The 21259-nt window shown below is 39.7% G+C and overlaps 1 protein-coding gene across 4 annotated transcripts in view; it reads right to left on the minus strand.

Annotated features, from left to right (window-relative positions):
• Positions 1–3346: 3346 nt before the first annotated feature.
• LOC137295019 (glutamate receptor ionotropic, kainate 2-like) overlaps positions 3347–21259 on the minus strand; it is a 36526-nt gene continuing 18613 nt past the window's right edge. Inside the window, exons 2-13 of one of the 4 annotated variants that reach the window (XM_067826274.1) lie at positions 20363–20497; positions 17897–18208; positions 16400–16593; positions 15490–15654; positions 12065–12109; positions 11214–11393; positions 9572–9672; positions 9043–9130; positions 8321–8636; positions 5439–5656; positions 4484–4749; positions 3347–3846 (exon numbers count right to left, since the gene is read on the minus strand). In XM_067826274.1, the coding sequence (XP_067682375.1) occupies positions 3639–3846; positions 4484–4749; positions 5439–5656; positions 8321–8636; positions 9043–9130; positions 9572–9672; positions 11214–11393; positions 12065–12109; positions 15490–15654; positions 16400–16593; positions 17897–18208; positions 20363–20497 (2228 nt within the window). In that variant the 3' untranslated portion in view covers positions 3347–3638. Of the gene's footprint in view, positions 3847–4483; positions 4750–5438; positions 5657–8320; positions 8637–9042; positions 9131–9571; positions 9673–11213; positions 11394–12046; positions 12110–15489; positions 15655–16399; positions 16594–17896; positions 18209–20362; positions 20498–21259 lie in introns of all 4 variants that reach the window. The other 3 variants (XM_067826273.1, XM_067826277.1, XM_067826276.1) reach the window with 3 other exon arrangements.

A 21259-nucleotide genomic window follows, 5' to 3' on the forward strand; every position in this document is an offset into this window, starting at 1 on the left:
TTATTAAGATTTCACCTCTCCGCAGTTCAATTAAGTACTAAAACACCTGACATATATACTAGAGACAAAAAGAGGTTCACATAAGACGTTTACATATCAATGATATGGCATGTTGTTGATGATAAGATCAAAACATATAGGGATATTGCAACACTTCCTTTGACCAAATACATACATGCTAACGGGAAACAGTGGGTGAGTGAGTATGGTTTTACGCCGCTTTTACCAATATGTCAGCAATATAATGGAGGGAGACAGAAATGGGCTTAAGAAATTGTACCCATGCGGGAATCGAACCCGGGTCTTCATCATGACGAGCGGACGCTGTAACCAATAGGCTATCCCAACGCTCCTAGCAGGGTGACTCGCACTAATAGATGGATGATGTAACAACTCCGTTTCAATATCTGGATGATCACTATATTGAGCTGATGCAGTTGAGGCAACGGTGTCGCGTGGAAGACAATGGCTCAATCAAATATCGACTTAACTGAGGACATGATACGATTGTGTTCTAGTCCTGTCTGAGGCGTCTCTCCATCTTATCTTCAGTATGTTCAGTGGCGGAGGGATGTGGAGAAACATCCGTTGATATAGCGGTGTAATAACGTTATAATGATAATAACTACTAATGATAAATTAATAATTGCTATTTATACCGCGCCTTTTCCACACGCTCATGCATGCTCCAAGTGCTAACACATCATTACGCCCGGATAAACCAAGCTGTCTTTGATGGTTGTTAGTCTCACGACCCATTTCACCGCATAGCCATTTTCTAGCGAGTGAACATTGGTAATTTTTAACAAACTCACTTGCCTAACTTGGGACCCCATGTGTCACATGTGCTTCGTGGTGGGGCAAGTCCAAGAAACTCTCATGAGTCTAGATGTCAAACACGGTCACCCGTCCAAGGACTGTGCGCGCTCAACGTTGCTTAACTTCAACTGAGCTGAGACCTGAGTTCTATGCACAGGGCCACATGCCACCTAGGTATCTCAGAACATGTGCAGCATGTGGACGGGCAATACGTTCATTCAAATCCACTTCTACAACCAAACTGACGACTACAATATCCTGCACACCAGTCAAGAACTGTATACTGACATGTAGCAGTCTTGGCTTACGAACCTCAAATGCGGTCTATGCCGAGCTAGACGCTGAGTTTGGCGTCTTAGGCGTATTGCAGGACGTGGGGACAAAATCTCGTGCTCCTTCAACCGGTTGTGTACGTTAACATCCCCAACTGGTCTCAGTGAATGAATTGTCCGATCTGTTAATGTGCATGTTATGTACCATTCATTTCGCAAGAAGAAGACAATCGAATGTGGTTGTCTTCTTGCAGTGACGTTAACCGTTAGGAATGTCGCCTTTCTCAAAAGAACGTCTCCAAAGGTATAATTATCACACTAACAGTTACAAATTGTGAATCGCGTCTTTTTCTGCAGTCTATTGGACTTCGAAACAAGAAAAATTGATAAGACGTACACAATACCACGACTCACCAATGTCACAGAGAGATATGTTATGATTAATTATAGTAACTGTTTGAACGAATTTTAGACACTTCATCGTTTATGATTTGCCATTTGACCTAAATGGTCTCCCATCTGTATTGTATACTGACATTACAGAAACTTACAAGCTATCTTCTATCCATAACTGTGATCATCTTCCTCAAATAAAAACTGGGGTAAAGAAATCATTAAATAATGATCTATTTGATCAGGGAAATCAGTTTTTCTTCGTTAAAGACACTATTGATTTAAACGTGTTTTCGGAAAATGAAGATTATCGAGTAGGCAGGTGGTGAGATCTCATAATAATCACAGTGTTGGCACAGAAAAGGTAAATGTATGGTATCTCCGATTTCTTTGCTCAAGAGCACGGGAATTAAACACGCTCGATGGTGGTACGTCATGACAGACCAAATCCAAGCCGCCACGCTATTGGTCATCATAACAACAGCACACGTGACCAATGATCAACACACCATTCGTATGTACAGTCTCTTTACAGTGAAAAGGTACCGATGAATTTCATTTTTAACAAAAATATTAAATCTGATGAAGTGAAATTCAGACTGCGAATCCTGGTAATTGTACCTTGCCAACTGAACATCTAAATATATACGTGCCGATGAATTTTGCATTAAACAAAATTGTAAATCGAACAAAAAGTGAAATTAGGATTGCGAATCCTCACAATTTTACCTTGCCAATATAACATTTAATTCTTAGAATTTTATTCAACCTAGGATACAAGTTGTTAAACAAACCATCATAGTTACCAATCGCAGTTATTGGTTTTTAATACAAAGGAGTATGCACATTAGATGAAACACCGAGAACAAATAGGGTTGGTCTGAGATAACGCTCAACACATACCGCACGTGCATTTATTTCACTGTTCCAACATCTGCGCTTACAGACTTGTATTATTATTATTACGGCAAATTTGAAGGAATTGCATCTCAAATGTAAACACACGCAGCCCCTTGTGAAACAGTTGCAGCGTTATCGGTACTTTAGCGGTAATAACATAAACACAACGCCCCTTCGGTGAGTTTTGTTTTTAGTTTCTACTGTTTTCATTTTAATAATTATCCATCTTTGACCCCCGTGTTGAATGCGTTTAGGTATGTGGTGTTGTCGGAGCTATAGATTTTTTTGTAGGAAAATATCGTCACTGCAAAAGAGCGTCATAAGTCATGCCCCCCGGAGGTTGATGATGTTTAGGCCGTTGGCTTTAGTCTAGTTTATATTCTGTTTTGGTTTAGTATTGCCACAAACAAGCCAGAAATAGCTCTGAACATGACCCAGCTGAGATGGGAACAATGTCAGCCAATACTTTCATCTTAATATTGTGTGACGTGATGTAACTATATATGAATATTTTTTCCCCAAGAGGCTCATTTCTGGTGTATGTTCTACACTGATGTGCCACAAACAACCCAGGAACATCTATGTAAATGAAGCTACTGTAATTGTCCATCATTGCTCAAGTGATGACGGGAGATACAGTTAATGATCGTGATCCACGCGATGTTTTGTAGTCATTTACAAGATTCATTACCTTCAAACAGTATCAAGCAGTCAGTGATATATATTGTTCAAACCAACATCGATCCCACTCAGTCACTCTCATCCATATCTAAAGAAAATGTAAGTAATGACTTTGGCGAGGCAATAAAGCATGTATTGTAAAAAAATGATAATAGAGAAAAAATCCATTTGGTGAGACTCGATTAATTAATCCTGACATTTGTTGACAGATATCTATTGACCACAATGTAAACCGCGACAAAATCTCGTTGTCTTGACGTGAAAGAGAAAAATGTCGATGATGTGAGTTCTTATCCATCATTTTATCTTTCACAAATACGTTTTTGCGCTGCGGAAGTTCAAATAACACCACGGAGTGCTCAACGTTTTCTAACAATTTCACAAATAATACATGGACGTCTCTTGTGTGGAATGTCGGTATTCGAAACCGAGTAACGAGATTCATCCACCTTAATTAAACACAACATTATTTATTCACACGCAGTCCCTAATGAGGAAAATTCCGTCCCTCCTTACAATACACATAGGCACGAATGTGATTCTGCACCAACATGAAGACGTCATTGGTCACACTTATGTGCAGCATTGTCTTAAACGTTCTCCCAGCAACACCAGAAGAGCTGTACAAAGGCCAACTCCCAAGAAGTAGAATGCACTCTGTAGGTCAATAAGTTCAATTATTTTGGCCTGAACTTGGGTCTTGCCTGCACATCCACTCCCTTTTGGCCACCACCTACTTCGCCATATCTGAAGTAACCCGCTTTGTTCAATTTTCAACATCCTGAAAGAAGAAATGAGTTAAAGTACATGCTCCTTGTCTTCTGGTGTGCACTTCGTAAAGACAGATTTTCCATCCAACATGTCATTGATGAATGTTAAGTGTATTGCTTGTATTGACAAAGAACTTAGGACAAATGTCGTCAAAATGGTCACATTAATGAACACCCCTTTTGCGGATTGACAAATCTTTATTGTAAAAGATGAGACGCTTGGGTGTACATCCTAACACCTTCATCAAACAGGTGTTACACAATGTTGTGAACAAAGATGATATACAGGAAGGATATTAGTATTTGTAGTCATACAATTGAAGATGTTGATGTTCAGTGAGATGACATTTGTGATGTCGTGTATTACGTTTGATAACCATGTTAGGATATGCAATAAAGAAGTTGTCAATCCATAAAATGCGTTCCTCTTCGTCATACGTGACTCTAAATGCCACTTAGAGGATGGTGATGCTCAAAAACAACAACAGAACCGTTGTAATGGGAATGTTGAAATGAAATTTGTCTGCAGAGAATTCTAAAGAACTAACAGTCCTGAGCCAAACTTTAAATTGTTATCTGGTAGAATGATATATTGTACTTTAATCAGATTATTGACATCTTTTATGGAACATGCGAAGAGAAACTCACTTTTCTGAAATCATTCTTCCATATGGAGAATTCTGAGGTAGTCCCACGGCATAAGTTATTTGGTAGAACGTTTCTTCGAGCAATATCAAGTCGCAGTTATCAAGGGACCAGATGTCGATCACGTCCCGGTCGAAGATGAAGATGTAGGATCCATCTTCAACGTGACGCCTATGAAGATCTTGATTCAGACTCAGAACGTCCGGGTTACTTCTGTTGTGGTTCATTATTCCCTGCCATATCTTTCTGTAGTCACTTCTATTGGACGTCTGTAAAAATGACATTTCAAAAAGACTGTCAAATGACTTCGTTATTACTGCTGATTTTCAGATGAGCCAATAATTAATAATTTATTAAAGGCGAGACCTTCTTGCCCGATAGAAGGAATGGGTTTTTTTTTGGTTTGTTAGCAATATGGAGGAGATCTTTAAATAGCCAAGACTGGATTACAAAACCAAGGGATCAATATCTTGGGCGTCGATATAAGCAATGTGGTTACGATGTCTACCATGAATGTGAGCTTGACCACCCGGTCCAAGAGTACCATAGATTCCTGAAGACCATTTATGACCCGGATGTTCAAGGGTAAAAAATGATTGGTACATCAAAAATAACCTGATGTATTTCAACAAGCAAATGCTAGTAACTTGTACAGGAGTGAGTGATTGAGTTTAGTTTTACGCCGCACTCAACAATATTCCAGCTATATGGCGGCGGTCTGTAAATAAATCGAGTCTGGATCAGACAATCCAGTGATCAACAGCATAAGCATCGATCTGCCCAATTGGGAACCGATGACATGTGTCAACCAAGTCAGCGAGCCTGATCACCCGATCTCGTTATTCGCCTGTTACTAGTCGCCTTTTAGGGCAAGCATGGGTTGCTGAAGGCCTATACTACCCAGGGGCCTTCATGGGTAAAGTGGCAAAGGAAAGACACCTAGTGGTATGTAGCATACCTGAAAGAGAGTAGTCCACATGCTTCCCCCATCTGTTCCCCACGTGTAGTCAGACTGTTCAGCCACCTCCGCTAGTGTTTTAAAAGGAGGGTAATTCTTAGACACAGTGAGGAAAGCGATGAGGTTCCCACTGTACGCGGCAACCATGATGATACAGAATAACCACACGAAGCTGATGAGGATGCGCCCGGGTGAAGATTTAGGAAGACTGTTGCTACCTAAGCATTAAAACGCTAATACATATTTTGCAGTATTAAACTATTATCAAACTGTAGTGAGTGAGCGAGTTTAGGTTTACGCCATACAGTATTACAGATACAGTGTTCCCAGAAATTATTGAGAAAATCTTTGTTTTTTTTCTAATGATGCTAAAATTGGAAAAAGGGCTTTCACTATGCACTAAGCATACTAAATAAGGGAGACAACTCTTGAAGGCTTAGAAGCAGCTCATTACGTCAAGAGTTATCTCCCTTGTCTGAGCAGACGGCTTCCTGTGTTGACATGGCAGAATTTACAGCAAGAGAGAAAAGAAAGTTCATTCTAGATGATTTTGAAAGGGGTGAGGCAGATACTAAAGTGTTAGCTTGAAGACATGGTATTCCTCTGTCTACAGTATACAGAACTTTGAAGAATATTCAAACAGGAACCGGGATAGAGCACAAAGCAGGGGCAGGTCGGCCTAGGAAATTCAGTGTTGTGGATCGCTGAAGACTTGGGCAGATTGTGAGTAGGGGCAAATTGAAAAGTGTTGAGAACATCAGAAATGAAATGATTAGCAGAGGAAGTCCTCAGGTATGCAATGAAACAGTTAGGGAGGAATTACAGAGACTTAATTGGGTGAAAAAACGTGGAATTCCCTCGCCCTTGATGAAAGATGCACAAAAGGAAAAACGTTTAAACTGGTGTCGGGCTCATGAAAATAAAGATTGGGATAATGTTTTCTTTTCGGATGAAAGTTCTGTTTGGCTTTTCCCTAATTGTGTGAAAATTTGGACCAAAGATACTGTCAAACCTATCTACCAGCGACCAAAACATAGCCCAAAGTTTCACATGTGGGGTGGCATATCGGCTCGCGGAGTGACGCCATTGTGTGTTTTTACGGGAAACTTGACAAAAGAAAGATACCCCGACATTCGAAATGGTCACCTTCTTCCGACAGCACAAACATTGTATGAAGATGATTGGATTTTCCAGCATGATAATGACCCAAAACACACTGCGCGCTACACAAAACAGTGGTTGTCGGGCGAAAATGTTCAAGTTTTAGACTGGCCCAGTTACAGCCCAGACCTAAACCCAATTGAGAATGTGTGGGGAGTCATGAAGGACAGAATAAACCAAAAGGGACTGAGAAATATTGAAGATATGAAGGCCGAGGTGGTCCAATATTGGGATACCCTGTCACACGATTACCTACAGACTTTGATGGGTAGTGTGCCTAGGCGTATTCAGGCATGCATTGCTGAGCGAGGAGGTCTAACAAAGTACTAAAACAAGACTGAGACTGTAAAAGGATGATGTTTTAACATGTTTATGTAAGTAAAACGCCAGAAGTTAATAAACGTAATGAGTTACATGACGCAACATGATTCTCAATAATTTCTGGGAATACTATATATGACAGCGATCTGTAAATATCAAGTTTGGACCAGACAATCAAGTGAACAACAGCATGAGCAACGGTTTACGCGAGTGGGAACCGATGACATATGTCAAACAGGTCAGCGAGTCTGACCACCCGATCTCGTTAGTCGCCTCTTACGACAGGCATGGGTTATTGAAGATCAATTCTATGAACCAGAAATATATTATGGCTATTTATTTCGTTTTACTTAGCATTTGCCTTGAAATCTTTCACAGAGTGAGTGAGTAATGTTTTACACCACTTTTAGCAATATCTCAGCTATATCATATCGGGAGACACCATAAATTGGCGTCACACATTCTACAAATGGAGGGAATCGAACCATGGTTTTCGGTGTAACGAGCGGAGGATTTATTCCACCGCATTCTGAAAGAGGTGAGTCAGACGCCGCTTTTAGAAATATTCCAGCAACATCACGACAGGCGTCAACAGAAATGGGCTCCACACATTGTATCCATGAGGAAAACTGAACCCGTGTCAAAGGCGTGGAAAGAAAACGCTTTAACCACTGGACTATCCCACCGCCCAATATTTAAAGACCTTCCAAGCTTTGCTTGAATGCAAAACATTAAAAGTCTTACTTTTTGAAAGATAAGGTATAAATCATCCGATGCATGGTGTAGTATCATGCTAGTAAGCTGACCCGAAACGGCATATTATACTAGACATTTGATTTATTATACTAGACAGTTGTATAGCGCCGATATTCAGTTCGCCAGTTGAATTGCTCAAAGGCACTTTGTTTCCCCCACTCCCCCACCCCCGATCGTTCGATGTCCATCGCCACGGCACACCGTACTTCGATCTCAAGTCCCTGGGTATCATACAACTCCTGCAGCCTACTAGGCGCACCGAATTGCTTTGGCTTTACTATCCGTACGAGGTATCCGTTCACAGCTGGGCGGACTGGGACACATAGTTACAGTACTTGTTTGGCCATGTTTGTCCATGTTTACTGCACCCGTAACTAGGTGTTTGTACGTATTCGTGTGGCCTCCATTTGGATTCTGTAAGTGCACTGGGTTGTGTACTGCACACAAGGGGTTGTGACAACACTGAAAGAGTCTGCACACAAAGTTGACGCCAAGGTTCTTTACACCCGGTAACAGGTGGACTCGATCCCGTCACCTCCAAGCTCGCTGGATTACTAGCCTGGAGCCTTAGCTCGCCCACCGCGCCCCCGTACCACTATATCCCTATATAAGTCGATGTACATCCCCCAAAATATTGTACATACCGTGTCTGAAAAAGGTTCCAGATATATGCCAGATACTGGAACTCAGAATTTCCGCCGCCGTCATGGAGAGTTTCTTTTTACGGACGTTTACGTATTCCATACCACTGAGAAGAAACGTCATACTGATGAAAACTATTCCTAAACATAAGAACACTTCCCATTTAAACGGCCTGATCAGAGTTAGCCATTTCTTGGACATTTTATCTGGTAGTTTGTAGAGAGCAGCTCCAGTGTCATAGTAGTAGGGGTAAACGAAGTCCATGACCTTCTCACGCTCTTGTGTTACTGTCAGCGGGGCTACAGCCATGTCGACTTCCTATATGAATAAAGTGAGTGAGTTTAGTTTCAATATTCCAGCAATATTCCAGGCGGATGGCGGTGGTCTAAATGTATAACATAACTCGAAGCAACGGAAAGTTAACTGAATCGACGAAAACATGATTGAAGTAACGAAGAAATACTCGTGGGAACGATAAAATACTCAGACTGCTCGAAACAACGAAAAAATGATCATGATCAATGACATTGAAATTACGGAAAAATACAAGCTCCGAGAAAATAATCGAAGCAACAAGAAATGTCAGTGAAAGATAATTTACACACAAGTGGCTACATAAGGCCTTCGTATAAAGTCAGACTCTGTTGTACGCTCATGTTTAAGTCGTCTTTCCTTTCTTCCGTATAAGATTTGACAGGAAAATATGTTCATTATTCCGTCTCACCCGTCTTTCCAACAATCCGACTACACCCGTCCAGGAACCATTAAATATTCTTCCATACTCTCCGTCCGGGGGTTCTGATACTTCATACCTTGATTACAGAAAACAGAGGCATATAGCCTCTTTAGGAGGCATTTAAAAGTTTGAGCAGTTAGGACAACGAACTCCTTATAACAATCATTGTGATTGTTTCTATTTTTCGGGAACACCCGGTGTCATCACTGATTATCAATGATCCCTTCATATATTTTTCACTGTTCCTATGCCTTATATTTCCAATGGCATTTTTAGGTCGGATAACAAATCTGGCTATTCTCTCAAGCTGACGGCTTAAATTAAGGTTTGGCTGCTTTGTGCATGCCATATGTTGCAGTACTGAATATGAAACCAAAATATTTGAAGCTGTAATTCCAAATCCCGATATAGCATATGCTACATATGACCACTTTCGCATGGTATGGTAATGTGTGTTCGGTAAGTCCATGGTTTGAATAGAATCGTGTCACGACCTGGGATCAGCTAACGCACTTACGTAAAATTAAAGGTGGCCGCCAACTCCTGTAGAAGATCAAGACAAATCCCAGTATATGTGTCATTCCCTAGTGTGCTGTTCTTCATAGCAAATGGGTACAGCTGAAAATGTACAATTAAATTTTAACGTTTTATTAAAGTATAATGTTTATTTGTTTGTTGTTTAAAAGGACACTCAGCGATATTCCGGCTATATGAGGACAGTCTGTACTTAATCACCGATCTACACAGTTTAAATACAATGACATGTGTCAACCAAGTCAGAGGGTGTGACCACCTGATCCTGTTAGTCGCCTCTTACGAGGTTTGCTGGTTTGCTGAAGATCAATTCTTACTCGGATCTTCATTGGTCTGAATTATGCAAAAATGGAGGCAACAAGATATGCATGGAAGTTATGTAAATTCTCAGGGGTATCTTATATGCTGTTGTTGCAATGATGTCATTTTGATGTGTGTGAACCAGTGTTTGCACTACTTTTATTTACCAGCTGGCCATTGGACCTGCTGCTACCCTCAGGCTTTAACATCTACAGGGCTTGAATGAAATCTGCCCATTTGGTTAAAGTCAAACCAATAAAAGCAAAGAATACTACATTATACACAGTTTCACACTGATTCTACAAAATCAAGCGAAGCCTATGACACATAGGGAATTTTTTACTGGTTTGACTGTTGCTGACATTCCTGAAATACCAGGAAGTAAAATTGTAAATTATCGTAACATGATGGATTGTGGATGTTACGAACGTTACCAACAAAAAAAGAGGTAACATATAATTTACTGAAGGTCGTAAGGGCCTGCATATATTAAAAATTACCAGCCCGATACAATAACAGTCGGCGCTGGGCCACCAGGCGTGATTTATTTCGAACGCTGATGTGAACTTTACTCTGCTGGCATTAAATTATATGTCCGCATAATATAAAGGCGTATCTTATATGCTGTTGTTGCAATGATGTCATTTTGATGTGTGTGAACCAGTGTTTGCACTACTTTCATTTACCAGCTGGCCATTGGACCTGCTGCTACCCTCAGGCTTTAACATCTACAGGGCTTGAATGAAATCTGCCCATTTGGTTAAAGTCAAACCAATAAAAGCAAAGAATACTACATTATACACAGTTTCACACTGATTCTACAAAATCAAGCGAAGCCTATGACACATAGGGAATTTTTTACTGGTTTGACTGTTGCTGACATTCCTGAAATACCAGGAAGTAAAATTGTAAATTATCGTAACATGATGGATTGTGGATGTTACGAACGTTACCAACAAAAAAAGAGGTAACATATAATTTACTGAAGGTCATAAGGGCCTGCATATATTAAAAATTACCAGCCCGATACAATAACAGTCGGCGCTGGGCCACCAGGCGGGAGGTTATTTCGAACGCTGATGTGAACTTTACTCTGCTGGCATTAAATTATATGTCCGCATAATATAAAGCTATGTTTAAATTGTGTATTTGAAACTGTAGTTTACTTTGGACATTTTATAACAAATCATCTTGGATTCAACATCATATTTCTTCAATGTTAATTTTATCTATCTTCAGTATCATTTTTCAGACACATTTGGAGGCAAATTTGCCAAGTCAGCTTTTTAAGAATACATCTGGTCTGAAATAATGGCGCTACCTACAAGAATAGTTACTATCTGAAGTTTCCTCTTGTTGAAGCCATAGTTCTTGTTTGGAAATATGGCAGCAGGAACTATCATTTGCCCTGACTTCCCCACATATCCCACAGGACTCCACTGCCGAGATGTTGGCTGATGTAGCAGTGTCACCAGGTGGCCTTCAGAACAGCTGTTGGTTGCTTGCTGGAACAAATTCCATGTGTAAGTTTGTAAGGTCCGTGGCATTTGTATTTGTACACGAGGACACATACAAGGTGAATGGGAAGAGAATATGTATATATAATTTCTACTGAACAGACAAGAACTACTTTTAGGTCATTAGCAGGCCGACGATTTTGGCACTCGATCATTTAATGTATGTATTTGAATCATGCACTTGATTCACTTTAAACGAAATCCGTTAACTATTATACATCTTTGGTAGTACATACATCAATGGGCTGTTGGATTTTAAAATAGCACATACAACATGTATACAACATACAAAAATACACATCCCCCGGTCCCCCGGCCCCCCGGCCCCCTGACCCCCAACCCCAAAAGAACGTGGAAAGTACTGTGTCCCGATCCACTTCGTAGCGTTGCGAATAACGTTACGAATCCGTAGTGGATCGGGAACCTTTCATTAAAATGGGTCAGCCTAAAGGAGGATCATGTTATAATTTAGTTTGTCTCGTACGCCATGTCGTAACTATAGTTTGCGATAGGCTTAGGTGTGTCGTAACGCTACGAATCACTTGTATATTGGGTCCCAGTACTTAAACATAGATGAAAGCTTCTCTGACACAGAATCACGAGCTAACATATACTATACATGCAACAGTAAGAAGATATACATGCATGCAGTAGGTTACCCTCCAGTCTGTGGGAAGTTCTATACATGTCCGGTTTACACTGGGCTGGTGAATAGAAATACAATGCATCTATGTAAACGATATGCAAGGGGTCATAAACAGTTTGATGTACAGTACATTGGCGCCAGCCAGAAGCCGACGTTAAACACTAAATGGTTGATTGTACAGTTACTGCATATACCTTATAGAAGTTTACTGGAGGAAACCGCTATACCCTGAGCGAATTCTTTCCACAAAAAGATCACTGAAGATCAATTCTAACTGGATCATTACGGATGCGTAGTAGTAGTAGTAGTAGTAGCAGCAAAATAGTAGTAGTAGTAGCAGCAGCATTGGCAGTAGTAGCAGCAGTAATAGTAGTAGTAGTAACAGTAGTAGTAGTAGCAGTAGTAGTAGTAACAGTAGTAGTAGTAGCAGTAGCAGCAAAATAGTAGTAGTAGTAGCAGTAGTAGTAGTAACAGTAGTAGTAGTAGTAACAGTAGTAGTAACAGTAGTAGTAGTAGTAGCAGCAGTAGTAGTAGTAAAGCCGCTTGACTTGTTTCTTTATCATGTAAGTACTGACTGAGAGTAAACCAACTTCCCTTCATAATGTGGAAACTGAGTAAATCAACGTTCCTTTATTATGCGAATACTGAGTAAATCAAAGACATTTCATGTGAATACTGAATAAATCAAAGTCCCCTCATAAAGTGAAAACTGAGGAAATCAACTTCCCTTCAATATGTGAATACTGAATAAATCAAAGTCATTTCATGTGCATACTGAGCAAGTCCCGTCATAAAGTGAAAACTGAGGAAATCAGCGTCCCTTCATGTAGTGAATACTAACTGAACCAATGCCCCCATCATAAGGTAAATACTTCGAGTCAGAAAAGACTAAAGCAAAATTCAAAACTTTCATGCATCATCCACCGACAGATTCAGAAAAACCCTACAGAGTTCAAACATCTGTCTATGACTGCTTGGCTGATGAATCTACGCGTGTTCATGTGAATTATGTAATATATTTACATATTCATATCATACTCTGTTAGAATCAGCTCACCTGCCTATATTTGCATACGCTGCGTGTTTGAATCTGGATAATACACGTCCTAGTTACACAGAACAAAGGCCTGCTGCCAATACTGTAACAAATATGGGTGTCTATGATAAGGTTGGAATTGTTCGCCAAACGTTATTCATACGTCTCATCTTGAATATTACCTTGTTTTACAAATACTCCATGAAAACTAATTTGCTTTCAAATGACCAATTTATCGTGTTTCGACGTTGACAAAACCCGTTTTGACATGTTTATGTATCATTGACGGAACTGATACTCCTGTATTCTCTGGTTTTGTAAATTTGATCATGTGTTGGCCTGTTCAAAATGCTGTTCTGCCAATAGTTACATTTTAATCAATATTCCACGTTTGTCTCAAAACTTGAGCTTAACAGCAAACAACAAAATATTCAAATGCAAACTGAATTCTCTTACAAGAACCAACGTGATTCTCTTCTCACCTTCACATCTTTATCATGTTTTGATTTCACTAACCAGTAGTAGCATTACAGGAACACTTTACTTTTTTAACCTTCAAATGCCTCCAAATATACCTTGACAAACATTAGTGTATTCCCCTTTTCACATAATGAATTCCATCTTAAAATGATGCAAAATATAAATGATGCAAAAGAACTTTCCCTTGTGTCGGAATCGTGACATTCGGCCCCGTCCCGAAATAAAATGAAAAATACAAAATGGAAAAGGTACTGTTGTTTTGGTGATGTTACTTATCAAACAAAGTTAAATACAATGAAAGAAAAAGAAGTTTATTAAGTTAATCATGTTTGCTATTTGTGCAGGTTGAAAACACCCACAATCACAAAATAACACAAATCAGAAATGATCCCTATGCCCACCATCATGGTCATCATCGTAAAAGCACAGTGCAAAACTCGTCACACATAGCCCCCACCCCCCACACACTTTGCGGCTGATACACAAGAAATACACTACTGACATGCTGACACGATGATGTGCTAATTTGCGTTAACTTCACTCACATTCTCAGTCAAAAAGTCACGATGTGTTCCTTCGTTGTCAGCCAGCCGTTTTTTTGTTGTTATTCTCAAAAAACACATGGCGGTCCAAGCGAGATAACCCTTTCTAAATGACCATAGCGTACCACCACAACCCCCCCCCCCCCCCACACACACACACACACACACACACAGACAAAAAAAAAATAAGTAAAAAATTAAAAAAATAAATAAATAAATAAAATAATAAATAAATGAATAAAAACAAACCAACACCCCACCCCCCACCCCCACCACCACCACCACCACCAAAACATAAAAAAACAACAAAAACAAAAAAACCAAAAAACAAAAACATGTCTCTTCACAACCTAGCAAAATCATTCGCAAAATATCCGTGGACACGGATTCTAACCCAGACTTTGACCATGAGGAGATGCCCTTGTTGAGTGACTCTCAGATGAGAACAGCACGATTGCAGATCCAACACTACATGTTCCCTAGGGCATTATTTTGATACCTTTGGTATCCCCAAGCACCGGTGCTCTGAATGGCAACTGTAAACCATCCATCTACTTTGACACTTACGGATTCACAAGCAAAAGCATCCTGTCTCCATACTAAAGACACGGCAGTCTGTTTCTTTCTATAATATTTCGTACATGTTAGAAACACCAATCATCTCTTGAAAAGATATCGGAAGTCCTAACTTAAAGCATATTCCTCACATTACTCACATCTTACAAACACAAGAAATGAGATGCGGAGAAACACCTTTCCAGTCCTGTTGCTCCAAGTTGTAACTCCAGACAGTAATGTTTTCATTTTGATTATCACATTATTTGTCTTCACCCGTGTCCCTGGTGGTCTTAGAAATTACGTAAATTGTAGACATTGCGGGTGGGCTAAAACCCGTAATTTCTCTGATAGTGGAAGTGTATGCCACATGTACAACATCGCCATGACTATCTATTAAATGAAATTAATTTTATCTCAGCAAAAGTTTCAAAATGACCCGTTCCGTTTCCTGTTTGAAAATGCACATTTAATCATACAGGTCATCTGACGAAAGAACCCTGAAACATCGATACAGAGAATAAAGACTGTCACGAACGCATTGTCAGCCATTTCGTTTCTTGTCACTAGTAGTGAGACGTTGTAAGTGGAGACAACTCTGTCCAATTCCCTTATGGGTTTCTTTTTCGTCTGTAAGTGATCTAGGGATTAGACTATTTGACGTATCCCCAAATACGTTTCAAAATGATACTAGCTGTTACACTGCCTATCGCCAGGCACTGTGGTGATAAAACCTTGTCTTATTTAGAGCTAGTATGCTGCGCACACACATACGCACACACGCACACATTATACTGTCCTATCTTCACATTTATGCATACTTACTGTTATACTTGCGTATGGAAGAATGAGCGACGGTAGAAGAAGTGCTGCTACGTTGTCTAACTTATATTGAACATCCTGTAACATAGTGTAATCCTCCATCGACATCAACAACAACCACGCTGACATCATGTATATTGCTGTCTCACGGTCGTCCAATCTGTCAGCCTGGTCAGAACATATGGTGAAAGATAAGCTGAATGTTAAGAAAGGACAGCTGCTCTGTATGGCTTCTTATAAGCTATTGCGCAACTTAGTACAATAACCAGTCTAGAATTTTGAAACCAACTTATTCAACTGGCGGTACAGCTACTTATTAGTGGTATTCCATACATTGAATCACTAATGATATTGCAACACCGCGCTCTTTCTATCCCTTGCAAACACGTCGTGCCGTGTACTCTGTCGTACAGCGTGTTTTGACAGACTGGAATCTCGAAATCTGAAAATGTCTGAACGACTGGACGACTGAAGCCTGAAAACGAGGCTCGACCGCTAGAAAAGAATTGGCGGTCTTTCACGACCTTGATATCATACCAGTAATATTGTACGTTAGCAAAATAGTAAATAATAAATATATGCAAAGAACACATAACATGTGTAACCAGAGTTAGATGAATTGTGAACCATTCTAACAGGGGCAGTATGTGACGTATTAGTTAACGACATGCTGCCTAAAGCTCGAAAAAAATATAGAAATCTGATTTTATTAAACTTAAAAACAAGATTAATTTGTAAAATACCATAGCCATTTTTCTTATGAAACAAGGAATTCATTGTTACCGTAGTTGTTTGTTGTGTCTCTTTTCATTTTTACACGAGAAAATTCTGATCGGCAGAAAGGTAGGTCACTGTCTGAATTGGTGAATGAGACTCATTTTTCGGTTTGAAATACAGACAGCAAATCGGGTACCTGATCTAGAACTCTCCTTCCGCAGGTACCATCACACAATATCAGGAAGTTCCGTCCAGATACCGGAAGACGAGATATCGCTCGCCTGATGAGATCATAAATCTCTTCATCAGTGTGATTGACATTCAGCCTGTACATCGAGCACTTCACATTGAGCTGCGATAGTTGTGTTGAAACAGACGTGACGATTGTATCTAAAGAAAACATATACACAGTTGAGATAATCCTGTAAAATCTGTGTCACGTAATTTAGCGTAGAAACATCAAGAAATATGGTAAAAGTATCAGTGTAACAAACAGTTAAACGTGCCATGGCGTATGTTAAGATTTATTACCCATGTCGTCAGCGTATAAGTTGTTGCATATTTATCTCGCACTTCATACGAGTGTCGTATCGCGTTGACCAGTGTCGTAACGACTTGACCTGAAATTCTAACGATTTGATTCGATAACTGACGACCTCTCCATTCGATCATGTTGTGACGGCACTACTCTTTCATTTATAACAAACATGTGAATTTATTAATTCGACAGCTTACAATGCATTGTGGCTATGTAAACAGTGCGAACGTTGCCATGTCGTTGTTTAATTGTGAGTCGAACTTAGACATTACCCCCGTCGGTTAAAAGCATAAACGTAATGATTCCACCAGGGACGTTAGCTGGGTGAACCAGCTCCAAACCAAGAAACGGGGTGCTACGAGTAATTTACTGTAGGAGTCTGTACGAGGCGATGATAACAGACATGCACCATGACTTTGGTTACCAAGGGGGTAGTTGTAGTGACGTCAATAAAGTGTGACGTCATCACAAAATGTTCTACGGTACACAGTTCTTCCGCAATCTCTTTATGAAACCGGTTTCAGTTTGAAACCATAAGAATAACAAAACTACGGTATTTTGTCAATTTAAGACATGGGTAATAAAAACTGACCACACTCGTTCTCATCACATTCGAATTGTACGTAACTCGTGACCTTCCCATGGTATCTGGCCGCCCGAGGAAGGACACTCGTTTCGTATAATTCGTATGTAATGAGATCTTGTACAGTACTTCCTATACACGTCACAACTGTCAACCAATTGACAGGGCAACCTAGATTTGTTCCCCCTGAACCGGTATTGATGCTATGTCGGTGTATTTAGACATGCCAAATATTGCAAGGCAAACAGGATCCTGAAAAATCTTTAGGAACCCAATAACGCACCCTGCAGAAAACTGATTAAAGGCATTGCCGCTCCTGCATCGACATTGGAGTTCCATAAACTAGATAGTAGAAAATGTTTACGTTCACACCGCCGGAAATAACGTAAATTGATTTCTGAATCACAGAGTACCACCTGATGTCATGATGGTCGTAAATACCTGTTTCCCTTATAGTGCTGCTAAATGAACATACATGTCGATTTTAGTTTAGACCATGGCTATAAAAGTATAAATATAGAACATCTTTATATTCCAACATTGTTACGTAAGCAGACTATGTAAAATAGTACCCATTCTGTCCTCGAAGAAAATGGTAACGTGAGACCACTGAAGATCAGAAACCAAAGATCCTAGAATCATGTTTGGTTCCGGCTGCAGTTTCAAAGACTCCATGCATTGTGTCGTTGATAAGGTCTCCGGTCCTGAGCTTTGAAGGCACTTCTTTTCAAAGATGTCGACAAGAAAGCTGGTCCTTTCAACGGAACCATCGTTGTGGCATATTTGAGGGAGACTAATACCATCCAACCAAGACCCCGTTGCTAAGGAACCACATACCTGGGATGACATCACTAACAGGTCAGGGCTGACCAACTGCGTGTTAACTGAAACAACAATATATTTATATCTTATCTCAAGGTGTTCGGCCTTTTGCTTTGTACGAAGACACAAAGGTATCGACCCTGTATTATCATGCAAGACAATGGCCACACTATTGATTTAACTCGGTGTTGCGGAATGTATGGTCGTTGAAATTAGATGATGGCGTGTTGTAAGGGCTCAATCATCATCAACGCTCGTGGAATATTTTCCACCTAACATCATTTCAACAGATATCACAAGCGCACAATGACGACAATTACTTTGAATGTCACCCACGGAATTCAAATATGCAAGCACGAATATTTAAGGTTGTAATGTCTTGCAGTTTTCAGAATAGTTCCCTTTCGTTTTGGAATTGGAGAGATCAGCACATAAAAGAAATCATTTTGGAATGGATGACTTATCGTGTTAATTGTCTACGACGCACATTAATCTAAATCCCACCAGTCTCTTGGAGATTTATAAACAACTACAGAAGAACTACAGAATAAGAACTACAACGATATACGTAAGAACAATCAGTTTGCATTCTGTTGTCGTGGTTAATTCGTGAAGAAAGCACAAGTCTGTCTGCACAAAATATGTACTGCGCACTCCATATAGCCAAATAACAACTCCCAACTTTGAATAAGATTAAAGGGTACGCAAGACCTAGCCACTCAAGGTATATTCCTGTCTACGTGTATTTTAACTGAATATTTGTTTAGCGCCATACATAGGGGCCGCATGTGCGTAAGGACGGATTGAAATATCTTAAGAACCGTTGACTAGATTCTTTCAATACTTGGTAAAGTGGTTCATCACAGTAAGCTAAGGGACCTACTCAGGTTTGGTGACCTTGACCTTTATTTAAAGGTCACAAGGGGACTTTAACGTTTTACCCTTGTCAGCGAGATTTCTCAAAAACTGTTCATTGGATTGTGTTCACATTTGACACCAAGCTTCAGAATTTTGCTGAGCTTCATAGAACATTCAAAGTCGTAGCGACACTTTGCCGATATCAGCATGTTAAGATTGTCACCAAGATATTTCTAGAACGGTTCACTGGATTCTCTTGACAGATTTTCAGGACTTCTCTCGAATGTTCTATAAACAATTTCTCTTTTACTATTTTTGGCATATTTCATACACAATCACATTCATGACAAAGTCAAAAGGGATGTTGAACATATGTGTATGAACAGTTACGGAACAACTAATAACAAGAAGGCGTTGATTATCTGCTTTATGTCTCCGTTCATTCTTTTGCAGTAGCATGGGAGAAGGCACTATGTCCATATTTAGCTTGTTTGACTTTGGTGATAACAAGAGGCGCTGATTATCTGTTCTATAGCCCCGTTCAGTCTTTTGCAGTAGCATAGGAGAAGGCACTATGTCCATATTTAGCTTGTCTGACTTTGGTGATTGCAAGAAATCGCTGATAATCTGCTCTACAGACCCTTCCATACTTTTGAATCGTGATCCAATATCGGGACATTTTGTTTTCTACGACTACTTTTAAAACATCTTTTGATATATCGATATCGCTTGTTATGTTGTCCCTCGATGGCAGTGTTTCGGATATTGTAACAGGAAAAGTTGTTACACACACAAAATGGCAGACATATTGATTTTAAATTTTAACTTAATCAGATAAAATAATATATTCCAATTACAAACAGAAAGGCCAAGACTCACTGACAACAGACATGGAATATATGAACTCAAGGACCGGCATACCTGTGTGTTAATAACCCTTTCTATTAGAACAATGAAGAGAAGCCATTACCTGGAACTTAGCGAGAATAGGCATTTGGGGGAATTACTATCGATTTTGGAACGCCGTTCTGTCTGGTGTAGAAATACTCAGTTTCGATCAACAGCCCAGAATTACATGTAATGCCAGTTTGTTGGTGGTATTTGTACAAATGATTTGCTTTGAATTGTATGTTTACACAAACACACAAACTGCTCATTTGAAACCACATATCAACGTTGATGTTCCCTCCAAATGCCCTCGATATTCAGTAAAATATTCATTAATGGATATACATCCCTGGTAATTTGCTCGTAAAGGAATAATACATATTGCAGTCTTTTATCTTGAATGAGCTTGATGAGCTATCACAGCGCCTCAAGCAATAATTTGCCGTAATGATTTGTGTGAACTGACTTACATTTAGATACCGAGGCAAACGGTTTGTCTAAGTCCAGGAACAGTGGGAATGCGTTGAGGCTGATTCCACGGCGTAGCAAGGATTCATGAAACGAATTGAATGCTGAGAGCTCTGTGTTATTTTTCACTAAATATACTGAAATGAAATAAAATATTGGTATTTAAACAAACAAACAAAACAAAAACAAAACAAAGCTTTTATTCATAATGGCATGTGACTGACTGTGTTGACGCAACTCGCGTGCGATCTGATATGATCAACTTGCAAACCAAACCGATTCGAAAACTCATCACTGCCATAAAATTGGCAACGAAAAAGCAAGCAAACACAAATCAAACCGATACAGAAGAACAACAACAAACAAACGCAGAGTCCCCTAAAACAAAACATTACAATAGCACAACAGAAAACAGCCGCTATGAGAGAAAAATAATTTGAGCAAGAAACAAACAAAATCCAAAATCCAACAAGTACACTATATCCAATTCCCAACACAGACACACACAGACACACACACAGACACACAGACACACAGATACACAGACACACACACAGACACACACACACACACACACACACACACACACACACACACACACACACACACCACAAACAAACAAAATACACCGATGTAATCAGAATTGCAGATACTGGCCAAAGCCAAATTCAAAGGTCGCACAACTATATTACTTCTTTAAGGAACAACTACGATTACATTAATATAATATTTTCCAATATTTTAAAAGGCAAATTTGAAAAAAATGTAATCGGATAAATGCGCGTTACAGTGCGACTGACAGTACTAAGCCATGTTTGTGTCCGTGAATCATGGAATGGCATTGTCTGCGTGAACAATACTATTCTGATCTTCATTTCTAAACTGAAATAATAATTATT

Source organism: Haliotis asinina, chromosome 8 (genome assembly GCF_037392515.1).
Source record: "Haliotis asinina isolate JCU_RB_2024 chromosome 8, JCU_Hal_asi_v2, whole genome shotgun sequence".
Lineage (NCBI taxonomy): Eukaryota > Metazoa > Mollusca > Gastropoda > Lepetellida > Haliotidae > Haliotis > Haliotis asinina.